The sequence below is a fragment of the Monopterus albus genome, unplaced genomic scaffold (genome assembly GCF_001952655.1).
Source record: "Monopterus albus unplaced genomic scaffold, M_albus_1.0 scaffold40.1, whole genome shotgun sequence".
NCBI lineage: Eukaryota > Metazoa > Chordata > Actinopteri > Synbranchiformes > Synbranchidae > Monopterus > Monopterus albus.
This window is the reverse complement of record NW_018127920.1, coordinates 1,149,885-1,168,111: the sequence shown is the minus strand read 5'-3', so window position 1 is coordinate 1,168,111 and position 18,227 is coordinate 1,149,885. Positions and strand designations below refer to the sequence as shown.

Sequence of the window (18,227 nt, the reverse complement as noted above, 5' to 3'; positions counted from 1 at the left end):
CCTTCTCATTTCATTTATCTTTTATTTGTTTACATGGAAATGCTCTGAGAAATTCCACTGAGCACACTTTAGTTTTTTTCCCATGTTGACGTTTTAAACAGTCCACACCACGTTTTGTTTTTGTCATGGAATATGTTTTTCCTAAGAGAAAATCGTGATCACATGCAGTGCTAAAATGTTCCCTTGGCAAAGTTAAAGCTGGATGGGGGAGAGAGAGAGAGAGAGAGAGAGAGAGAGAGAAGGGACTAAGCTACAGTATTAAGTGCACACTATGATGATAATCAGTTGTTTAAAAATGTTGTGGTGGTTTTAGGTCGCTTTATGTTTTTTCTGGCAAATAAAAGACCACTGAAACGTCCATGTATGTTGTCATTGTTGTCTTAGTAAGTAGTTTTCAGTCTGCTAATGGTAAATGATGAATAGTGTGTTTAATTTAACCAGTAGCTGGGCCGTAGCACTGGGTAATAACCGGACACTTGTCTTCCAGTGTAATGAAATGTATAACATTTGAACCCTAAGAAACACCAGCGGGACGTGTGTCATCGACAGACTCATCAGTGCGCACAGCTGACTTCTCTGATCCGCCCCAGGAGAGGACATGGAGGCACCGTCAGCCGGAGACACACGTCTCATCTGGCTGGAGTCATTCGCTGACGAGGCCCTGTCATTTGTCCTGCATCGAGCCGGAGACACTGAATACATTTGGTCGATTCGTTTTTAGCCTGGACTTAACCAGGAAGTTGAATTTAACGCGGGCGGTTTGTTTCACACTTGTCTCTGAGAGACGTGAAATAAGCTTATGCGTCTTAGGTCGAGCGCGCTTTTATCGCCCCATCGTGCACAGCGCTGTCGGAAATCTACACTTCCATCGATGTGCACGAAGAAAAGAGGTGAGTTGTTTTATTGACAAAATTTGATTCAGCACCAAATCAATAAAACCTGGACTTTAAATGTTGGAGTTTGTTATGGTTTGTGTTCAGTTTGATCATACTTTGTGCGTTTGACCATAACACAAACTGTGTATTTGTAGCATATAAAGTGTACAATCTCAGTGACCGCGTGTGATCAATGTGTGAGGAACGTGGTTAGTGAACACAGACCCTACGTTTCCTCAGCTGTGAGAACACAATCGAGCAGGACTCAGCCTGAGCAAAGTTCACAACTGTGATCGTCCCCAGGCGGTTCATGCCTCACGTAGTTCTTAAGGGTGAGTTGATCAAGTCCGTGTCCTGGGATGGGGGTTTTGGTTGTAATGTACCTTTACCTAGTGTTAGAATTAAAGGTGCTTTTCTACTTTAGTCTTAAAGCATGTGCACTGCTCATGTTCAGATAAAATCAAACTTGTTGTAGGTCCTCGGTTATAGCACGTGAGCCAGTCAAGCTTTTTAAGGGTCCCTGGGGGAAAAGTTGGGCCCTTACTGAATAACTAGTTCTGCAATAGTGACTTCACATTGTATTTATGCACTTTGTATAAATAAAATGCAGTTTATAAAAATATATCATTTGACATGTAATAAACCTTGGTAATACAGCCTTATTTCAGGATTAATTGGGTGTTCAACTTGCAATTAATTTACACAGAAAACTTGGAAGACGGAGTCAGTTTCAGGTTTAGACAGGTTTCAATCAACCAGGGATAAAGCCGGTCCAAAGCAAGTCCAGAGTGTGCTCACAGAAAAGGAAGTCTCATCTAAGTGTGCAATGGTTCAGCCGATCAAGTGTCTTTGGAATGTCCCGTGATAAAGGAAAAATGCCAGCGCACTGACAAAAATACCATAACAGTGGAAAAAGTGACAAAAGTTAACTTTTTAGTCACCACAAAATGTAACTGGTGCATAGTAGGGATGGGTGTGTACAATTCGATTCAGTCACGATACGATTACAAATTCAGTGACAATGTATGACTAGCTGCATCATACTTGTGCTTTATTCCTCTATTTTTCCCTTTTCTAGTATTCTAGCCAAATATATTGACTTAGTTCTGTTAGGCCATCTTATTTACAAAACATATGAAGCCACTGGTGTATGGAGGCCACACAATATGTATCACTAGACAAACAATACATAATGTGACAATTCTGTATTATGATATATTGAATTTTGATGTATTACCCCATTCCTAGTGCATATTCCTAAATACATTTTTAAGTAAATTGCCACACACAGGGAGACATTTAGGGGGCTGCAACTGCTTTTTGCTCCAGGGCCTTCAGTGTGTTATTTTGACCCTGGATCCAAGTACAACTATATGGACAGGGTCACCTGGATCATGTAGCCCATCATTTATGATGCTATACTCCATTACTTGGTGCAGACTCTCCTGGAGCTGCTGGTGTCATCAGTGTTAGGCTCAAGGACACTGCACAAGACCCTTGCGGTGTAAAGCCTCTGCCTACAGCCATGCTGTCACATTAAACACTTATCAGCACTGCAGAGTGACTGTGTGTGTCGTCAGGAAGCTGCATGTTTGATGTTTGTTCCTCCTGTGCTTCCTGTGCACAGCTGGCGGAGTGCAATGAGGGGGTATGTTGTTGTCTTGGTATGTTTTAGCAAGGTCCAACGTTAATAGACAAGTAAATATTTTAATCCTTAATTCAGTTACTGACTGCACAAAACATCTCAACCATGTATCTAAATACAAAGATACTCTATGTTTAGCTTTTAATTTATGAGCAAAATTCATGCTTTGAAGTGTTGAATGTGAACCAGACCCTGCATCTCACTTTCCCTTCTTTCACTGTTTATCTCTGGAGTCTCTCTGACATGTTTCTTAATCCAATCTCACGACAGCTTGTTATTGTAGGGTCCATTGCTGTGGGTTTCAGAGATTCATGATTTCCTTTACTCTCCTCTGGGATTTTTGTATTAGATGCGCCGCTACTGCATAAAACATATACACAGCAGTGTAACACCGACGTCTCTGACATCAAGACAAATAAATTGTCTGGCCTCACAGGAAAGAGACCAACAAAAACTTCATTTGTAAGTCAAAGAGTATGATCAAAAAATGTCCTGATAGCAATCGTTCTTAAAATAACAAGTCTTTGGTATTAATAAAAAGGTCTCCTCCAACCCAAAGGGAAAACCCTGCCTGGGAGGGAAAAGACCTCTGTGTTCCAGCACAGCTGTTTTATCCTAAAACTCGACGTAACCTCTAGAAATATTTCCTCTGAGAGAATTCAGCACCACAAAAACAGCAGATTAATGTTTGCTAAGTCTTTGAGGGCCGATGGCTCACTGATATCAAGGAATCTGACTATAGTGGGGTTCATTAATTGAGAGTAGACAAGGGGCCATATTTATCAAACCCCTAAGAATTGTGCTTAAAAATGTCCCCGCAGTGACAAAGTTCTATGCTACAAGTATCTAGTAACATTTACATAAGTGGCAACTGGTGAGCTACAGTACAACTATCCTATTGTGACACACATATGTATTGCTTCAGATATTGTTCATCATGATTCAGGATCTGTGATACAACCATTTTGGAAACATGTCTCAAAAGGCGTGTCTGTGATACAACCATTTTGGAAACATGTCTCAGAAGGCGTGTCTCTGTAAAAAAAAAGCCACAGACAGACTAGGATCAAATGTGAGTGAATTTAAGTCAAAAGAAGTGTGATGCATAACTTGTACTGTAAAACCTGTGGGCAGTGGGAATAAGCTGTAAGCATACCATTAACATATAATTGTATTCTAAGTTAATTTTGATATCTTACAGATACTTAGCATTGTTAGCATTCATTTGGCGTTGATGTTTCAGAGCACTTTGCAAATCTAAGTCCAATATCAGCTTCCTTTTGCTCTCCACCAACTCATGAGGATCATTTCTGTAGAACCTCAGTAGCCCTGACAGGCATTTTGAGGGGTTCTTCACTTTGGTTTGCTGATGCGTCTGAAAAGGGACATTTTGTGAATAAACTGTCAACTTTGACAGAACATTTCACATTTATATAAGATGCTTTTGGTCACAGTAAGCGGCTGGCTGAGGGGCGAAAGTCAAGGCAACACCTAAAAGTGGTTGGGGGCTTCAGCACATGTGCAGCAGACACAGATGAAGTCTATTCAAACTGCTCTTCCACTGCTCCTCCTCAGGATGAAGAGGGGCCCATTCAGTTGTAGTGTATCACCCCTTATATACAGTCTAGAAGTTACATGGGAGGAAATTGTAGCTTCTTAGAAAGAGCACAGCCTTGTACAGTCCTGCTCTGTGTGTCTGTTGTAGTTCACTTCCTTTACTTTAGAAACATTTCCTCTTTTTCACTTCTGCACCTCTTTATCTCCAGTGATGTGATGTTCCAGTGATGTGCGTTTTGGCATCATCTCAGCTCCTCCAGCAGTTCATGGGAAAAAAAAATGCTGAGGGGGAGGATCTGAGGGGAGAGGACAGCAGACGTGCTTGGTACCAGGAGAGAATGGAGGCAGCTGTGTCCTGTGTGTGCACATAGGAGCAATGATAGATTCTTCTGCTGCTGAGAAAACCTCTTCATCGGCTGTTTGAGCTGAGCAGGCGTGACAGACTTGGCTTGGCTGCTTTGGAGAACCCGGTGGACATTTCTGGAGTTGTTAGATGTGGGGAAGCTGAGCTCAGTAGTCAGGCTGCAGCTATGGTCTTTGAGGTGAGGTCTCCTCTCTCCTCTTCAGTGACCTCGCCGTTTGTGTCACCATGCCGGACGACCCCACCGCCACTGTCCTCTACATTGTCCTGGAGGTGCTGATCGCCGTGTTCTCCGTGCTGGGCAATGTCCTGGTCTGCTGGGCCGTGTGTCTCAACAGCAACCTGCAGACCATCACCAACTTCTTTGTGGTGTCACTGGCGGTGGCTGACATCGCTGTGGGGGTCATGGCCATTCCCTTCGCCATCGTCATCAGCACCGGCTTCTGCTCCAACTTCTATGGCTGCCTGTTCATCGCCTGCTTCGTGCTGGTTCTCACACAAAACTCCATCTTCAGCCTGCTGGCTATTGCTATAGACCGCTACATCGCTATCAAGCTTCCACTCAGGTCAGTGACCCAGGGGACACTACAATAGTTAGTTATCAGTTAGAGAGAAACAGAAACACCATTTATATACAGTTTATAAATTATAAACTCTGGTGGCTTTGTTAATGGGTAATACAGTATTTATTAATACTTTATAGATCCATTATAATATGTTAATAACTGCTTTGCAAGAGTGCGAAAAATCCCTCACTGCCTTGGACTAAAATTCACTTATTAACATGGACAACTGCGGATGTGATGGATTACTGATTTATTAACATTAACAGCTACAGACTGGAACACATATTGGAAAACTTTTATTAATGGTTTAAAAGCATCAGTAAGTGCACTAATACCAAATTCAAAGGTTACAAAGCATCAGTGGGGTTATTCACAACCTGGCAACCCCAAAGTTAAAAAGTTGTCCTGAGTAGTTTCAGGCTATATCAACCATTAGTAAAATGATTTATTAGGCATTAATAAGAAAACGAGTTCCTACTTATAAACTATGTATTAATGCTGTTGTATTACAATGTGGTGGCACAATGTTGAGGCATGGACGACAGACTTGTTTTGGGGGGAAAAGTAAGAACCTAAAAAGCATATGTTAACCTGAGTGAGTATATTCAAAATGGTCCATAACTTCGGCACATTTCTTCTTCTTTATTTTCTCTGTTTCTTAGTCCCAGGCAAGTCTCACATTAGAACTTAGTATTTCCTTTCTGTTGGTGAAAACATAACATTTGACCCAGAAAGTCTTGGCTGAATAAATGTGTTAGGAAATGGCGTCTCTCACGAGGCCATGTCCCCTTGGAGTAATCAAATGAATATTACTCTAATTGGTTATGCAGGTTGTGTAAGCCCCTAACCCCCTGGGAAATCTGACTATTAAGTCAGATTTAAGTCATACTGTACTGTAATTTGTTGAGTGTCATCTAAGATTTAGCATTCAGATTTGCCAGGGCTGACATGTCTCCAGACATTTACCTGTCACCTCGACACACTGACCAGCAGTGACGCTGTAGTTCACTCTGTGAACTCAGCACACTAAATTATTTGACCTTAGAGCCGCATCAAACCCAGTCTTCCTGTTTTCAGGTCACAAATTTGTTTTCACACACCCTCCTCCTCCTCCTCCTTCTCCTTCTGCCGACGGTACATGAGAGGTTCTCTGCGCAGTTCTTTGCAGCCCTGGTGGGGAGGGGGCTTGTTTTTGTAGCAGTAACCTTTGGACTTTAACATTTCTAGAATGTGATAGAAACAAGGCAGATATCTCAGCTGCTCTCCCACACTGCACTACAGGCCCACTCAAAATAGATTCTTCCTTTGAGGAATCCTGAAAGACTTTGTTGTTTATCCTTTCTCTTTTAGTTTGAGATCAGATGTGCATCCACACAGCAATCAAATGAGAAAATGATAAGTCAAGGGGCACTTCTTAACACTGTATACTAAAGATGATTAATTTAGCATTCAGCTTTGTATATAACATAATACCTACAACTGTCACAAAAAGACTACTGACAGTTTTAGTGGGGTCCTTTTGGGAGACAAACCTCTAAACCTCTCAGGCTTTTGAGCTTGACAGACAGAGGTGCTGCTCTGCTACATGTTTCTATCATCTCCTTCTGCAGGTACAACAGTTTGGTGACAAGTGAGCGGGCACGAAGCATCATCGCCATCTGCTGGGTTTTATCAATCGGCATCGGTCTGACCCCTATGATGGGCTGGCACAAGTCGCCCGAAAGTGCCAACAGCACCTGCCCCCCTGGCCTGATGAAGTGCCTGTTTGAGGCGGTGGTGGACATGAAGTATATGGTCTACTTCAACTTTTTTGCCTGTGTACTGATTCCTCTGCTGCTGATGCTGGCCATCTACCTGTGTATCTTCATGGCGGCTCGCCACCAGCTCAAGCTCATCGAGGTGAAAGCGGTTCATGGCGACAAGTCACGCTCCACGATGCAGAAGGAGATCCAGGCTGCCAAGTCTCTGGCCATCATAGTTGGGCTCTTTGCAGTCTGCTGGCTTCCTTTACACATTATCAACTGCTTCACCCTCTTCTGTCCTCAGTGTGACCGTCCTCCGCTCTGGGTCATGTATGTGGCTATTATTCTGTCCCATGCAAACTCTGTGATCAACCCCTTCATCTACGCCTACCGCATCCGGGAGTTCCGACAAACCTTTCGTAAGATCATCAGACGGCACATCCTGGGCAAGCAGGAGCGGTTTGAGAGTGGCAGCAGTAAGCGCACCTCCATTCACCACAGCATCACTGACTCCATCAGACTCAAGTCAGGTGACCTCAGGGGAGGGTGGTGGTGAGCCCCCCTGCCCCTGCCCTACTCATATCTCTCCAGTGGGGGGTGGTCTGATGGCGGGGTCACACCGCCCGCTGTCAGTCGTCATGTCCCGCTGTCCTAAAATGGGGCCGTGTCCGCTGCAGGCCCTCAGATAAACTTGTATACCGGTGGGTCATCTACAGTATGTGGAGCAGTAACATGACTGCACTGTACCAGAAGTGGGCTCTGGCCAAGCTGCACCTCTGTTCAACGAGCAGAACAGGAAGAACTGCTTCAGCGTCCTGATGCAGGAGGAATGTTGGAGGCTCACACTAAATTTAAATGTCAGCTCAGCAGAAACGCTAAGAGAGATCGGGACAAGTCTAGATTTTACAATGGAAATGGGAGCAGATAATGGACTTAAATCTCCTCTCCATGTCAAACTGTCTCCACTATTTAAACAAAGAGATTTTTTTTGAAATTTAAAATGTAACAGAAGTGACTCAAATAGCTTTAACATGACAGTCCCACCGACAGTTCTCTCTTGAAGGTGCAGACACTTGTGCTTTTCTGTGAAAATGGTTAAGAGTTCTGCACTCTGACCAAAGCTCAGCCAGTATGGAGAGCAACAGTCTGCACCGTTCACTTTCTTAAAACATTATGAATAGAAAAAGCATTGAATGTCCCTCTTTGTTTAACATCAGATTGAAGGAACACACCACAGTGTGTGAGACAATTTCAGCCTGTCATTTCAGACCTCCATGGGCCATTGACTAAAAACAGTAACATTTTTAATTATTCATAGAGTTTTTCATGTTTCAGGGACACGGATATAATCACTTTCTCTGATGGAAGTAAGGTGATAATCCTGTGCACAGCCAGAAACAGCATAGACTGCTCATCCATCCAAAGGGAAACAGGACTCTCAAATATAACAAAAATATCAGACTCCCTCGCACACCATGGATGTCTAGAAGAAAATCGTTATTAAATTCTGCACAAGAATGCGAGCAACAGATTTCACATTACAGCTTCTTCAGGCTTACCCATTTCATCATCTGTGGCAGGCGTGTGTTTTATCGGTTCTCATGACTCAGTGGGCATATACAGCACTCTCTAAAAAATCCATTTGGCTTTCATATAAAATTCGTGGAAAATATATATGTTGTCATTGTCCAACTTGTTCAAAAGATTCAGTACAAAAGTATTGTATCACCTACATACAGGTGAAAAATATGAGATAAAAGGACTTATAAATGCTTGTGGGCATGTGGGCTTATAAATGTCTGTATGGGCTTGCATATGTTGACCAAACCAAAGGTCACCTTAAGTTAAGAATAGCTGAACACAAACTAGCTCTTAGGAACGTAAATGTAGATTACACTATTGCCAGACACTACCTGGATTAAAAACATGGATCAGCTTCCACCCATATATGTAGAGGGGGCGACGCAGTCAAACAACTGCTGCAAAGAGAAGCATATTGGATACATACGTTAAACACTGTAGAACCCCGTGGCTTACATAAAGTGTTGGATCTGAACCCATTCCTGTGATATAGAGTTTAGCTCAGACGTAGCAGGTGGAACACGTATGAATGATGTTGGTAATGTATTAACTTTGGGCTGATCCATCCATCTATTCTATATATTGTTTTTTTTCCATTGAGTAACACAAAATGATTGTAACTATTTTAGATCTTCTTTTGTATGATGTTGATTGTTATTATGAACTTTTATATTGTTTTTTTAACTGTATTTGAAATGACTGATGTATGCCATGTGACTGCCACTGACCAGTAGCCATTGACTCATGAAAACCTTTAAAACACACACCTGTCACAGATGACGAGATGAGCGAGCCTGAAGAAGCTGCAATGCGAAACGCGTTGCTTGCAGTGGGAAATTAATAAAGAAGATTTCATGTCTAAATATCCATGGTGTGTGTTGGAGTCTTGTACTTTCTCTGATGGACTTCCCCATGAATCACGAGTCACGACAGATGCACTCCATTATGCACACCTGCAAGGTGCAGAGACAGTGTGACCCACCTGCAAAGCAATACTCAACTGTAAAGTTAAACAGGATTCATTTTCAGCCTACTTCTTTCTGTCGCAATGTAATTTCAGCTTTTAGGCACTGATTTATAGTATGGATAATCCAGCACAAATGAATGAGTTCTGATTTTGTTTTGCTCCCCATGCTGTTTCTTAAAAATGAAGGACAGTACTTTCACCAGTGATGGGTTTGTTCATGTTTGTGTCAACAGCCACGTAAAACATCAGCCCCAAAGCTGGTAATGCAGTGCTGAGACGTAACCTTGTATTTTTGTTTGCTCATTGAGACAATGTGACTTGACTGTGTGCTTATTATTTATTCATGTAAATGTTGACTTTTGAAATAGATTGATGACTGATGGATAATTATTTGTCAGTGATTACATTTTTGATTTAAATCAAATTCATGGTGGAAGAAGTTCTGTTTTTGTTTGTTTCCTGGTGAATTCATCCATAGTCCAGTGCAGCTACCATCTTGGCACAAAGTCCTGCCTTTAAATAAACCCTTTTACATTTTCACTGTATTTACTGTATTTGCGGTAAGCACTGACCATAAGCTGTAGGAACAGCTTTCACCAGACACTGTCATGTTTTATATGTGATCTGTTAAGTCCATAGAATTGAGTCAGAGATTTGTTTCTGCGAAATGGTGAGTTAAGCTGTTTTGATTCTCCTTTTTTGGCTTTTATTGCTTTCCAGCATCTCGTCTCCGCAGCTGGGTCATATCCAGGTTATGTCTCACATTTTCAGGCTATTACAGCTCCAAAGGGGACTTAAAGGGAACATTTCGTGTTAAAGCTGCTTTAATAAATATATTTATATCAAAAGAATAGTTATACATTTTGGGAAATATTCTTGCCATGATTATGCCTGTATGTTAGCCAATAGAAGTTATCTTACCTTAGCATAAAGACTGGCCACAGAGGAGAACAGCTAGCCTGGCTATTACTAAAAAAGTTCTGGTCATTATTATGCTTTTTTTTGTATCTTCAAACCAAACTAGCTGATTTCCTCTGTTTTCTTTATGCTAAGCTAAGATAACTGGCTAACTGATTTACTATTAAAGACGGCCGTTATTCCTCACAGGACTTGGTAAGATTCTGTCCGTGTAGTTTTTACAGTTTGTGCTGCCCCCATGTGGCCAACAAACTCCACATTACTAGCACAGGCTGGGTTCCATGTAACTATGTAGGAATCTTTTTGCTTATGATTTTGCACTGTAATATAGAACTGTACATTGTGGTTGAAGAGATAATAGTGATTTTAAAGTAAGTTGTGTAGTGGGAACAGTTTTTCTTTACAATTGAATTTTAGCTGGGGACTGCCTCCCTTACCTCCAGAATCAAAAGTAAAACTGGGACAAAAGTTTCCTTCAGGGGCGATTCAGTAAGCAGAACTGTGATGGCTCGGGTCATTCAGCTTATTAGTTCCAATCGTTGGTGGAAACAATAGCACCTCTTTTTCAGTCAGTCTTAACATCACACAAGTAGCTATAAAGTCCACAGTGTTGGTCTGTCAGTGAGAGACTCCATGGAAACAAGCAACAGCATTCCCTTGTCCCCTCATTTAAAGGATTTCAGCTTTTAAAAGGAGGAAAAGAAGAGGAGGGTGCCAAGGGAGAATGTGTATTTACCCACTGTGCATTGGCCAGTTTGTGCAGCCTGTCCCTCTGTCTTTGTCAAAAGGTGTGGACAACAAGACTGATTTAACAGTCTGTTGTTGCATTTTGTGCCCAGTCCAGACTTGTTACTGCCCTTTTACTGGGAATAAAGAGATGCTTTAAACTAGGGGTAGCACCAGTACCAGGGGAGCTAAGGACCAGAACATGTTTGTCACTATCCTGTTTGGAGGTAAAGTTCCCAGATATATTTCTTTCTCTATGCTTTTTAAGTAGAAAAAAAAAACAAAACAATTTTATCTGTTTTTAATGTAAAACAGAATTTAACCTGTTTTTGTTTTTATGTACTGGAAGGCTTTCCAGTATATATTACATACTGGGGTAAATTGTTGCTGTGCTTTAGCACACAGACATTTAGTGTGGTAGTGAACTAGAGTGCAGGGTGAATAATATCTGGATTATGAAATAACCGAAGTGCAAGATTTTATGTGAACTGTAATATTCTCAATGTCTTGACAGACAGCAGGATGGAGATGCTCAATCTCAACTGTAAGCTTATAAACTTCATCCATCATTTAAAGGAGCGCTGTGGTATGGACACAAAAGGTAACCATTTTAGTGGGTTGCGGGGTGTAATGTCCCCCTCGCTTTTCAAAATCTTAGTTTTTACTTCTGTTGTTTCGGGCTTCACTTTGTGTTTCATTGAACCTTGTGCTCTTTCAGACCAGCCACCAGCATACAAGATCTGAGCTGTTGAAAATGTTGATACACTCATCTGAGTCTCCCAGTTATTAGCATGTGCTCATAGCAATAAGCTGAAGGAAAAACAGCAGCCTTGTTTTGCCCTGAGTTACACCTCTCAGGCTAGAGATAGGCTGCCATTACTTGTAGGTGAACGTTCTTGGGGCTTACTGTTAGGTTTGCTCGCACACGGGAAGTGAGCGAGCAAAAAGAATGGCGGACCCAGATAGTTGACTTCAGTGCAAGCAGTGATTTATTTATGTACAGTGCAGTGAAATGGCAAGAAACAGACAGGTGAAGATAAACTGAGTAACCGGGTGTCAACAAACAACAGTGAAGGAGGTGAGAGAGGCGGGTGCAGCCGGGCAAACCTGACACTTACTTGGTGTTGGAAAAGTACTGCAGCATTGTTAGCAATTATTATTTCTACTTCTAATTAATATTCATCTCTATATCTATACATATATCACAGTTTAGAGATACAGATAGATAAATCCAATGTAGTCTCATGCTGTGTTTATAATGTTAGAACCAACCCAGGTATATCACAATAAATAATAGCAACACCTGTCAGTATAATGTGGTACGATACAACAACAGCATGAACTACAGCCTCTAAATGGTCATAGAGTTGAAGAAGCGCCTCTCTAAAATAGTTTCAACACAAACTGAATATTATCACCTTTGTGAAGGAGGATTTATTGTAGGACTGTTAGACAGACTTAGTTTTAGCTACGGTAGCTGTGCTTAATAAATAAAAATAATAGCTCTTCATCAAAAAGATCAGTGATGTACTGCTAATACAATCCACATGAAACACCAACTCCCACATTTTTTAGACTGTATCAGAAAATCATTGTAGCATTCATAACTTAAATAAACATGTATGACTCAAGAAGTCAAGTCAAGAATCTTTATTGTCATTATGCATAGCACAATGAAATTTCTTCCAGCAGCTCTCGGCATAAAAGACACATTATTTACATAAATAACACAAAAATTGTACAAGTCAATATAAAAATATGAACAGATAAAAATGAAAATGTGTAGGACTTAATCAGGTCAACAGCATGTTAGCAGCAAAAGAGTGTAGTGACATTATAAGGTGCAGCTCATTGCAAATCTCAGTCTTTAGGAGGAGGTGTGAGCATGGGTGTGTGTCTGTCCGTAGGGGGGAGGTTGTGTGTGTGACTGGGGGTTAGGGGGGTGATTGATTTCACAGCTCTGGGGAAGAAGCTGTGTCTCAGTCTGTTTGTTTTAGTCTTTATATTCCTGTACCTTTTCCTGGAGGGAAGAGGCACAAACAGACTGTTGCCTGGGTGGGTGGGGTCTGCAGCAATCCGTCCGGCCCTCCTCTGGATCCGGTCAGTGTATAGTGAGTCCAGATCCAGAAGAGGATTTCCTACGATGCCCTGAGCTGTTCTCACCATCTGGGTCAAGAGGAAGAAATGTAAAACATTTACTTGTGTTTTCAGAGACCAGGTCAGGTCAGATGTGATGTGGATGCCCAGGAACTTGATGTTATCCACTTGCTCCACCACCTCCCCATGTATGAGAAGAGGAGCATACATTGTCTTCTTGGACCTCCTATAATCCACAATGACCTCTTTAGTCTTGCTGGTGTTCAGGACAAGATTGTTCTCTGAACACCACTTTGTCAGGTGCTGGATCTCCTCTGTAGTGTGAGTCTCATCATTGTCTGAGATGAGACCCACTACGGTGGTGTCGTCTGCAAACTTCACTACTGTGTTTGTGGGGTGAATGGCATCACAGTCATGGGTAAACAGAGTGAAGAGAACTGGGCGGAGCACACAGCCCTGTGGTGTGCCTGTGTTCAGGACCAGTGTGGATGATGTACAGCTTCCGATTCTCACCACTTGAGGCCCTGTTAGTTAGGAAGTCTTTAATCCAAAGACACTTCATTGCAGGCATTCCCATATTGTGCAGTTTCAGTACCAGTTTCTCTGGGATTACAGTGTTAAAGGACTAACTGAAGTCAACAAATAGCATCCTGACATAAGTGTTAGGATGCCCCAGGTGGGACAGGGCTGTGTGTAATGCTATTGAGACAGCATCCTCTGTTGATCGGTTCTCTCTGTAGGCAAACTGGTGGATGTCCAGACCAACTGGGATAACATCCTTGATGTGCTTTAGAACGATCCTCTCAAAACACTTCATGATTACTGGTGTCAGAGTAATTATGAAGTGCTTTGAGAGGATCGTCTGAGAGGTTTTTTTAAAACTTCTCATCTGCTGACGGACATTCATATGTCCTTTTTGGTTTCTTATGTTAAAAAACAAACATAAAAACTGTAGAACTCTTTTTGTAGAGTGTGTGGACCTGGTGGACAGCAGTGGTACAGTGATGAACCTGGAGGCAATGCAGTACAGTGAGGCTCTAGCCAGCAGTGTGCTGGTAGAGAGACAGTACTACGTCCTCCTACAAGTCTGCCGTGAGTCCATCTACTATCAGCAGAACTTCAAATGAACAAATGCCAGAAATAATACAGAGAGGAAGTCTCATGTAGTTAACAAACTCTTGCCTGGACAGTTTGACTCCAAGTTCAGATATCTAAGATTTGAAAATAATAAGTGATAATACAAATATATGTTTGTTTGTCATACATGTTTCAGACGTATCCATTAATGTTTGACTGACAAAATGATCATTGTGTTAAAATCATAATTATAACTTTGGAAAGAGGATGTCAAAGTATGATTCTCCATAGGTCATGATATTATAAAAGGTTTACTGAAGTATATTGTGTTGATTCTGGATGACAGTAGTTTAAACTCTTGATTTTGCTGCTCATTCAAGTATTCTACAGTAACAAAAGGTATATTTAATTTTGTTTTGTGGGAAACTCTTAGCTGGTCCAGCTGTTTTAATACAGCTGAAAGTTAATGACTTTACTTCTCTTCAGCAGATGATGATACTGGAGGTCGAAAATATGTGTCTCTCCTAAACAACTATAGTCAAAGTCATCCTGAGTTAGCAGGTAAATACAACCCTCACCAGAGGAAAAATCTTGAATTGTTTCTGACTGACCAACAGACTTCAAATGGCTCTCTGAGGCCTCCTGTTGGTCAATCCCATGAACAGTCAATGGTCAAAACCATGTGTAGGATAAAAAAAAAACAATCATAACACTAAATATACAGCAGTACATAATAAATGGTTTGTCAACTCTTTTGGTGTAGAGCTGCTGAGGAAACTGTCAAACCCTGAGAAAGAGCGAGACAGAAAAATCAGCAGAGAATGGGCCCAGAGGAGCAGCCCCGGTAGCCAAACCAGGCGCAAGAAGGACCACCAAATCAAATCGTTTCTACACAAGTCATGACAGACCTTTAAGTCATGTCTCATTATTTTATTCTGACAGAGGGAAGCATCTGTTTTATCATGGCTTTAATCTCACTGTAGCACAGAGAAATGCTTTAACCACAGAGGTTTTCAAACAGCTGCCACATAGAAATCGCAAAGGCGATGCGATCGTCGGATTGTTGCTGTGGACATGATTTCTCAGAGAAATCTGATCAGATCAGAAAATCAAAAACTAATAATATGAAAATATATAAAATGACTAAATCTGTTAAAAATTGTACTTAGGTACATATTAGCTGTAAATACATAAGTAAATGAACTAAATATAGATACAGTTAAAGTATAAAGTTTCCATAATGAAAAAAATTCCATCAAGTTCTAGATGTACTACTGTGGCATTATGTATGACAGTGTGTTATTCTGTATGTTGGGACACATGCTTGATTTCCTCACCTGGCAGCTAACAATAGACGCATCAGTGAAAAGATGCTCTCTCTATATATTTAATAATTGGATGTCTATAGGTAAATGATTATAAGGTGAAGCAGAATGTATAAAGTAGATGAAATAAGAAAAACTAGAATTTAACAATGATAAAATAATCTGTTAACACGTGGCATACATTACAAAATGAGGATATGTAAAGACATGCATCCAGGCACAAGGTAAATTTGTGATGGTACATCCTTGGGTATTGAATGTTCTGTAGTTTGTTGCATTATCCTTGACATTTTGCAGATATGTTGAACGTGGGTCCCCTCTCTCATCATGTCCAATAAACAAAACTGATCTAAAAGACACACATTTAAAATCACTATACTTCTGATTTTGAATGCATGTTTACACTTAGAACTACAGATGTGTTACTATTCAAACTTGCTGTTATACTCTTAATACTGGGACCCATCTGATTCCATATTCCCACACCATATCCCATTTGATATTCAATCGGGTACTAACTAGGCATAGGCCTACTTAAAATCAATACATTTTCTTACATGATCTAGTTCTCTGAAGCAGGGATAAGCTTGAAGTATCTTGGAAGGCCGGTCCTGCTCCTTAATGGCATCAGAGTCAATGAAGGCCCGTCTTGCTTGGAATTCAAGGTCCATGAGCTGGGAAACATCCTTCTTGTTGGGCCTGGCCTTGGTCTTGTACATCTCCTGTAGAGTTTTATAATGTCTGGCCTGATTCTGTAGGCTCTCAGTAGTTCCTGATGTAGTTCCTGGTAAAGTTTTATTACAGCATTATGTGGGAAAGATATGCAACCACTGGAGGTGAATGTGTAAGTCACTAGTCAGGTATTCACCACCTTTCCAAACACAGCACCGTTAATACAAACTGAAAACTTTCTGTATGTTTTAAATTAAACATCTTCTAGCATTTCATTTCCTAACAAAACGTTTATTGTGAAATATTTGCAGAAATGCAAAAAAAAAAAAAAGAAAAAAAAAAGGGCATTGTCTAAGGTATTATTACACATATTCCCGCAGTGAGTATTTTTCCCCTCTAAGATGATATTGTTGAACTTAAAGACAGATATGTACATCAATCCCCCAATTGCAACCTGTTGTTTTATAGGAAACAGTCTAAACTGTCACTTTGTTTCTAGTCTATTCTTTAGAGTTGCAGCAGAAGCTACATTTATACATAAATACTATCTACTATGGGAATTTCTGTACTTACCATCCAACTCTTCAGCCTCTGAGGTACTGCATCTAGAATGTGATGATCTCCCCAAGATCAAAGTTGAGGAAGTGGACTCATCAGTCTCATCAGTAGACGTCTCCTGGCTGCTCTGAAAACTAAGGCTTCGTGGCCTTTTTCTTGAAGGGGTCGCTCCCTGTTTCTTTTTGGGGGTTGTCACATTCTGAAGCCTTTTCAAAAGCTGCTTCTTCACAGGTTCCTAACAAGACAGACAACAAATTGTTTGTGTTACTAATTACATGAAACTAAATCAGATCCAGAAATTAAACCATACAAACAGACACGTTGCGTATTAATCTGGATGAAGCACATTCCCCCTATTCTGAGTGTCAGATGTTTGCTCCTTGGCTTTAACTGTACCGTGTTTGGAAATGTAATGAACACCTGACTCGTGACTTACCCACTCAGCTCCACTGGCTGCAGATTTGTCCCGCAGCATTGGGTAGTACTCTATGAGACGCTTCGCCATTACTATGAGTTCACGGGTGCATGGGTACTGGAAGCCATCCCCTGCTGCTCTCTTAATCGAAATCATGCTTGTTACTGTATTTCTGATTAATCGACAGCGAAGATCTTTGAAAAGGATATGCTCTCCTTCTTGTCCAGCACGCTGTTTTTCAAAAAAGGTGCTTCTTGATTGCTCCAACTCCGTGTCTGTGTATATGACATACTGTGGACTGACAAGCTGTACGGTCCTATGTTGGTCTCTTACGTTGGGAGAAGGGTCAGGAGATGGAGAGTGGTGTGTGGGTTGAGAGGAGAGGGGGCTGGAGTTGAAATCACAGGTCTCAGAGCAGGTGCCAGGTCTGCACGGGTCTGATTCTTGACCCTGCTTAAGATATGAAGTACATTTTATTCAGTAACAACTGAAAGGCAAAAACACCACCCAAAATTATCTTTAGATAAATGTATGATGGCCAGGAAATACTTCTTAAATAAAAGAAAATACTGCATTGTTAGACCAAATGTCAAACCTACATTACCTCATTTTGCTCATGAGTAAGCCTCCAAATGGTTCACCTTCTGAGGAAGTGCTCAGGCCGCGGAAAGAGATCTCGCAAATCCTCCTTAGAGAGGCTGGACAGCATCTCTGTACTTATATTAGCAGCTGAAAAACACATTCAAGATATGGTAAATAGTTAAGTAATTAACAACTAATAACATATTTTATAGGCACAAATTGTCATGCTGCTATTAACACAGTCTGCTCCTCAGTTCCTCTCTGCCCCTGCTCACTACTCCCAGGCCATGTAAATTCCTTCAAATCGACAAAACCTGCCTTTCTCAAACTAGTTTCCCAGGAGATGCTGCAGCTTTCTTTCCTCCCTCCGTCATCACCTGCCTGCCCACTGATATATAACTAACAAATATTAATCTTTAAAAATTAATTTTTAAATTGACCTGACCTAACACTGCATCAAGACAGTCACTTAACCTTAACTTAATTTATGAGTTACTTATTGTGATACATGAAATTAAACATATTTTTAACTGTAAACATTGTAAAACAACTTGTTACCTGAG

General features: G+C 41.1%; 3 protein-coding genes across 5 annotated transcripts; 2 read left to right on the top strand and 1 right to left on the bottom strand.

Annotated features, from left to right (window-relative positions):
- The first annotated feature begins 603 nt into the window (after nt 1–603).
- On the top strand, nt 604–7,302 carry adora2aa (adenosine A2a receptor a). Its single transcript, XM_020599122.1, has 3 exons — nt 604–890; nt 4,287–5,004; nt 6,615–7,302. The coding sequence occupies exons 2-3, from the start codon at nt 4,667–4,669 to the stop codon at nt 7,300–7,302; spliced, it is 1,026 nt and encodes a 341-aa protein (XP_020454778.1). The 5' UTR covers nt 604–890; nt 4,287–4,666.
- Nucleotides 7,303–11,062: 3,760 nt separating this feature from the next.
- On the top strand, nt 11,063–15,794 carry c8h22orf15 (chromosome 8 C22orf15 homolog). The gene is made up of 5 exons (XM_020599152.1): nt 11,063–11,165; nt 11,453–11,539; nt 14,005–14,127; nt 14,602–14,673; nt 14,876–15,794. Exons 1-5 carry the CDS (start codon nt 11,141–11,143, stop codon nt 15,013–15,015), a joined length of 447 nt encoding a protein of 148 aa, XP_020454808.1. The 5' UTR covers nt 11,063–11,140; the 3' UTR covers nt 15,016–15,794.
- A 103-nt stretch (nt 15,795–15,897) lies between these two features.
- On the bottom strand, nt 15,898–18,190 carry LOC109959631 (uncharacterized). 3 transcript variants are annotated; one of them, XM_020599150.1, is made up of 4 exons: nt 17,687–18,190; nt 17,104–17,535; nt 16,683–16,902; nt 15,898–16,221 (listed from the first exon to the last, which is right to left on the bottom strand). In XM_020599150.1, the coding sequence occupies exons 2-4, from the start codon at nt 17,236–17,238 to the stop codon at nt 15,968–15,970; spliced, it is 609 nt and encodes a 202-aa protein (XP_020454806.1). In that variant the 5' UTR covers nt 17,239–17,535; nt 17,687–18,190; the 3' UTR covers nt 15,898–15,967. The 3 variants fall into 3 exon arrangements, with proteins under 3 accessions (XP_020454806.1, XP_020454804.1, XP_020454805.1); XM_020599148.1 differs by having other exon boundaries at nt 17,104–17,532; XM_020599149.1 differs by lacking the exon at nt 17,687–18,190 and having other exon boundaries at nt 17,104–17,677.
- Between the last annotated feature and the right edge of the window lie 37 nt (nt 18,191–18,227).